The 5,742-nt window shown below is 45.9% G+C and overlaps 1 protein-coding gene across 2 annotated transcripts in view; it reads left to right on the top strand.

The window, feature by feature from the left end:
- Positions 1-5,404, top strand: part of LOC144127590 (uncharacterized) — a 12,228-nt gene extending 6,824 nt beyond the window's left edge. For both annotated transcript variants that reach the window (XM_077660573.1, XM_077660574.1), the window contains 2 exons: positions 3,386-3,497; positions 5,269-5,404. In XM_077660573.1, coding sequence (XP_077516699.1) covers positions 3,386-3,497; positions 5,269-5,368 — 212 coding nt within the window. In that variant the 3' untranslated portion in view covers positions 5,369-5,404. The remainder of the gene's footprint in view (positions 1-3,385; positions 3,498-5,268) is intronic.
- The last annotated feature ends 338 nt before the right edge of the window (positions 5,405-5,742 follow it).

The raw sequence follows: 5,742 nt of genomic DNA, 5'->3' as shown, positions 1-5,742 counted from the left end.
GAAGGCGTTGAAGATGAAGGATATAGTAGTGAACTACGAGCACTGTGTACATTTTTAGTTCATTAGGGCCTGTTAATTAAGAAATATTAGAAGCTGAACAGATGTGTTTATTGTCATGGCAGTCCGAGCTATGAAGACTTATAGCCAAGCGTACGAGCCCAGGCACTGGTCACCTGTGCCCAATAGCCATCCAACATGATTTACCTTTAGGCGCATGGTGCTGATGATTTGTAGATACAGGGATGATTCATTTTGCCGTTTATATTACACATGGGCTACAAGCGAACCAGCATCTACGCATCTGCCATCGTTCACGGTTACGACGATGAACATAACGCCCTTATCACGGTCGGCACTTTCTAGCTTTACCGTTTTGATTATACTCATAACCTCCATTCAAAATACTCTTTCATATAGAATTTCTCAACCATTCCCGGATTAATTCGGCAGCCCAATCCACTAGAGGCTACCCAAGTGAATACAGTTCAGTGCTGTCACGTCCAGCCACACATCGCGCTGCCGCGTCTTTCTTCCTGCGACGAAAATATTGTATATTTATTTCATCATTCTGCATTCGTCTCAAGATGGCGTATGTAGAGTTTAACTCACCGAAGCTGCAAATTGGCTACCGCAGATGCCGTAGTGGAGGGTTACGGATTAATTTTGGCCACCTGGGATTCTTGAATGTGCACTGGCATCGTACAGAACATAGGCCTGTATGCATTTCGTCTCCATCGATGTGGCTGCCACGCCTTGGATTCGATCCAGTGTCGTTGGATTCCGCAGCCGAACGCGACGGCCAATGAGAAACGGCGACGGGGTAACGTGCAACAAAAACATTCGCAAGGAAAATGGTGATCTATGCAGCACGTATGCATCACTTCACTAAACCGACCGTGTCTTTTGAGTGTGAAATGTTATTAGCTCCACATTGGCGGCGAATTCAGGCGCACCTCATCCGTAAACTGCGCCGAACCACAGGCTGTACTTGAAGCTGAACTTATCAGAAAACATCCGAATTTTTTTGTACGAGTGGTAGCTAGCAGAAAAACACTTCAGTTCCGAGGGGGCTTCGAGTCAGCGCAGGCGCAGAGTACCGAAGAATACTGGAGACGGGTGAGGGCGCGTGCAGCAGCCAAAGGATCGCAGTCAATACCGGAGTGCAGCTACCGTGTAAGAGGCATCCCATAATTTATGCGCCTTTCTTGCAATGCATTTCATACACCTACTCTCGACATTCAGATGGGCAACATTTTCTTCGTTCGTTCGCTTGCGTGCTCGCATTATCGTTTGGAGAGAAAAGATTTGCTTTAGTCTTTCCGCACCGAAGAGGTCCCCTCTCCAACGCCAGGTGGTCGAAGTTCTTGATATAAGGGTGTTTCACGCAAGAATTCACACAATTTTTAAAAATAGGATTTTTTGAGTTAGACGAGCCCTTTTTTCGGCATAGTTTTGTCAGCAGCGTAGTACATCATAATACAACTAAGACTTGCTAACTAGCAGGACGGTTATACTAATATTGAATAGTTAACTTTTTCAGCTCTTATCATTAGCCTCCTTAATTATTTAAAGGCTTGTAGCCCACCGCAATTTATATTCATATCAATTTTTAGGAGGGCGCTCGACTACTGATCTGGAGTTCCCGGGTTCGAACCCGACCGCGGCGGCTGCGTTTTTATGGAGGAAAAACGCTAAGGCACCCCTGTGCTGTGCGATGTCAGTGCACGTTAAAGATCCCCAGGTGGTCGAAATTATTCCGGAGCCCTCCACTACGGCGCCTATTACTTCCTTTCTTCTTTCACTCCCTCTCTTATCCCTTCCCTCACGGCGCGGTTCAGGTGTCCAGCGATATATGAGACAGATACTGCGCCATTTCCTTTCCCCCAAAAACCAATTATTATTTATCAATTTTTAGGACTTTGAAAGCACGGTAACCCTCCACACTTTGGCCCAACAAATGTTAGCTATTTCGACGTGTTACGTGCACTGGAGAGGTTGCTTTGCCTCCAAGCTTCTCGAAAGCGCGTGTATTATGGCGAGATTTAGAAAAATGTTGTTGGGCTACAGCGCCGAGGGTAACCAAGTTTTCGATATTCTAAAGATTGATATGGATATTAAACTGATAGGAAGTGCCACAATATTTGGCACTTGGCCTACCCCAGAAATTTGTCAGCTGGCCCATCCTCCTAATTTGGCAGCTGGCTGACCCCGAAAATATTGTAGTAGGCTCACCTCCAGAATTGGGCATTTGACCCGCCCCAAAAATTTGGCATTTGGCCCGCCTCCAAAATTTGGCACTTGGCCCACCCCCGAAATTTGGGAGCTGGAAAGCCTCCAAAAACTTGCCAGCTGGCCCGCCCCCAAAATTAGGAAGTTGGTCCACGCCCAAAACATTTCTCACTTGTCCCATCAGCAAAAGTTGGCACTTACCCAACTTCCCAAAATTTTGCTCTTGGCCCAACTGACGGGTCAATCTGCCTTAGTGGGTGAATTCGCAGTTTTTTCGCGAAAAGTTTGCGTCATGTGAAAATGGCGGGGAAATATGGCTTGTACCGGTTTTTGGCGGGAAAAGACGTCATGTCAAAAAAGCGGTAAAATCTGGTTTCAAGCGGTTCTTGGGGGGAAATGATGGTTTATGTGCGGCGGTCGGGCGCCGAGCGTCCATATGCCAGGATTTCCAGGATAGAGATGCCGCATGTCGGTATCTCTTTAAAGTGGTCCTTTCGGTTTCTGCCTACATAACATAGTGATGGCGAAGGGTACACAATTTAATCGTAGAAATGACATTAGAATTACAACGTGGACGGCAACACCGAACACCCAAATGCTATCGCATTTCTTTCGTAAAGCAATCGTTAAGAAGGCCTCTAATTATTTTTAACTTTCAGCACACTATCCTGGCGACAGCCGCAACATTAAAACTTCCCTGTGTACAAGGCAGCCCGCGGTCACTGTAGTCACATTCCGATGCTTCCAGAAAACAGTGGCGGTCGTGACAACGAAAATCCTTCTTATGGTCTAGTGTGGAACAGAGCATTTTGGGGCACTCCGGTCTGATTTCGGTGCGGCATTAAGAAAAAAATTTGCGGCCACTACTGTACACGCCATCGTTACGATAGAGCTGTTTGATGAATACGTTTCGCTATTGCGAGAGGTAAACTGCATACAGCGGGTCTTTAAACGTTCGGAGAGAAAACGAAATGCTTCGTTGTTCGGAAATTAGCATCTTGCTGTATTTTATTATCGTGGGTCATATTCACGCTATCATCCGAAATTTGATGCCTCTACCTCAGCGAGCTGCGAGAGAAAGGGCGGTGCTATCCGCAGTTTGAAGTGCTGGACAAACAACAGACAAGATTGAGATGTACCCGGTTTGTTCCCGCAGGTAGGTGCATCTACCGAGGCAAGTCCGTTCGGGAAGCCTACATCACGCAGGCCGACGGCAAATGTGTCGAAGTCCGCTGCAAGCCCAAGCAGCGACGGCTGTACTTTAACCCGTAAGAAATTCTAGCCACGAATTTGCGCCAGACACCGCAGTGAGATGCAGTGAGATAAGCGCGAAAAAGCGATCAAGCTCAGCATGACTCGGTTAACCATGGATGAAAATAAACGGGCAAACAAAACCCCGGTTCCCGAGTAGGGTTGACCGCAGCGTCTCAGACCCCCCCAAAAAAGCGACTTCTTGCGCAGCATATGGTGCGAAGGAACAATGTAGTCGAAATAATTGCCGATGAAAAGCAGCGCGTTTGCAGCCAATCAACACTATTTACTTAAACCACGCAAAGTCACGGTAGCCGCAACTAGCGTGACAATTCGGACCCCTCATTACAAAGCTGGTATGAGCGGCTGCGTTTATCTCTGTTGTATTGCAGGCTCATGTTTTGTTAGTGCAATACGCATATACTACTCCCAGCTGTTCTGCAGTGTCAAAATGTCTGCGAATCTGGCTTCTTGTTGCACAAGCCAGCTTTCTTTCGAAACTTCGAGCGGCTTTGCCCACTAGAGCAGCCAGTTATGATTTCTTCTTGAAAACAACTGCAACGTTTTAAGCGCATTGTCGAAGCTTCCACAACGTCAACGCAACTAATGCGTGCGTTTTGTTGTTAAAAATTTTCAGTAACCTCCCAAGCTGCGAGACTTGCTTTAGAAGGAGCAACGCTTGCAACCTGCCCGGGTGGAAAGAAAAGATTTTAATAATTATTGGTCTTATTGATTCACGACAGCAGCGCTACAAAAGTCGTGGAATGTGTTCTGTACAAAATTGTTGCCTTGAGCAGCGCAATCGGGAAACTTCGCCCGCCTTCCTCGCATCTCGAGCTAGGCATGCGCGTGTGTTGGACAACATTAATGCTACGCATGGTTCGTTCATTTGCAGTCGCTTACTCGGCTGGAATAGTTCACAAGCCACTTTTTGTGGAGCGTTGCAAGGTATAACCACTAAGAAATTTCAACACGAGTCATGCTTCCTTTGCAGTCTTTTTATCGTTGGCCCTGATATCGCGATGCTCAGCGTAGCGTTTCTTCCTGCCTCTGCGCCTCCACCTTGCGAATGCGTCAAGTTTGAAATTTTAAAGTACAGAAAAATTGAAAAGAAAGTACCTATACTGCGAACTGTAGGTCAGTGGTTCACTGCAGCACAATAAAAAATAGCTCTTTCGCACAATTCACTGTGCTGAAAATTCTATTCAAGTACCATAGAAGAATATCTAACAAAAATGCTTATAACTTATCTCATCAAAATCCCAAGGAGTGAACCAGAATGCCAAAAGCGAAGTCTACAACAGAAGGACGGGAAATACACTATAGGCAGGAGGCGAAGAAAGACATTAACCAGCAAACCCGAGTGCTACGTGCCGCGGTGCGAACAAGCAGAGAGGTGCTTTGAAGTTGTTAGGTCCTCTTCCGACGCATCGAATTCGTAAGTCTCCCCGTCTATCTCTGCTTCCACATTTAATTCGGATTTCCGAAGCCCCAGCATAAAAGAAGGCAGAAGCAATTCTCTAAACACGAACTTCAAACATCTAGGAAGCTGCCCAGACGAAGACAAGTCCTTCGTTGAAGAGCGGACTAAGGCATTAAGCTTATATTCCGATTTCTTTGTATTCGAAGGAGAGCTAACATGTATTCATTTTTTATTTTTTATTTTCGCGCTTCTCAAATGTGACTACTCAAGCTCTAGGTGCTTCTCGATGCGTTCCTTGTCAGATGAAATTAAACATTAAAGGCGGAACTCGCTTCTTTTCTGAGTCCTATCTTTCGTGTTTTCAGCATGAAAGAATGCATGCTGCCGCCTCCAGGAAAGGGATGCTTCTACCAAGACGGCCTCTTGGAAAACGTCTGCTGCAAGCCCAACCACATTTGCTATTAATTCCAAGCACCGAATAAAGGCATGCTTCTTGCCCTACGCTATCTGTGATTTTGTGCCGCTCTGGCGTAAGGACACAATAGGAGGTTGAAACAATAGTTTTTATAAAAAGCTTGCTTCTCAGAACATACTTGTAGCACTTCCAGATAAAATGGCAGAAGACGTGAAGTCTCTTGATATTTAGGATGGAATAAAGCTAAAGCTTGGAGTGGAATCCGTTAACTTTCGGTATTTCACAAAATTATTGACCAGGAATAGTGAGAAACACTTTATTGTCTGGCCTGTCATACGAGCTTCCATTGCAATTATTGATGCGCAGGCTATTACCATATGGCTCGTAACGTCGCCTACTTGGTGGTGGTTAATGCGCTTGCGAG

Source organism: Amblyomma americanum, chromosome 4, assembly GCF_052857255.1.
Source record: "Amblyomma americanum isolate KBUSLIRL-KWMA chromosome 4, ASM5285725v1, whole genome shotgun sequence".
Taxonomy (NCBI): Eukaryota; Metazoa; Arthropoda; class Arachnida; order Ixodida; family Ixodidae; genus Amblyomma; species Amblyomma americanum.
Note: the sequence above shows the minus strand (reverse complement) of the source record. Positions and strands in the feature narration are given on the sequence as shown.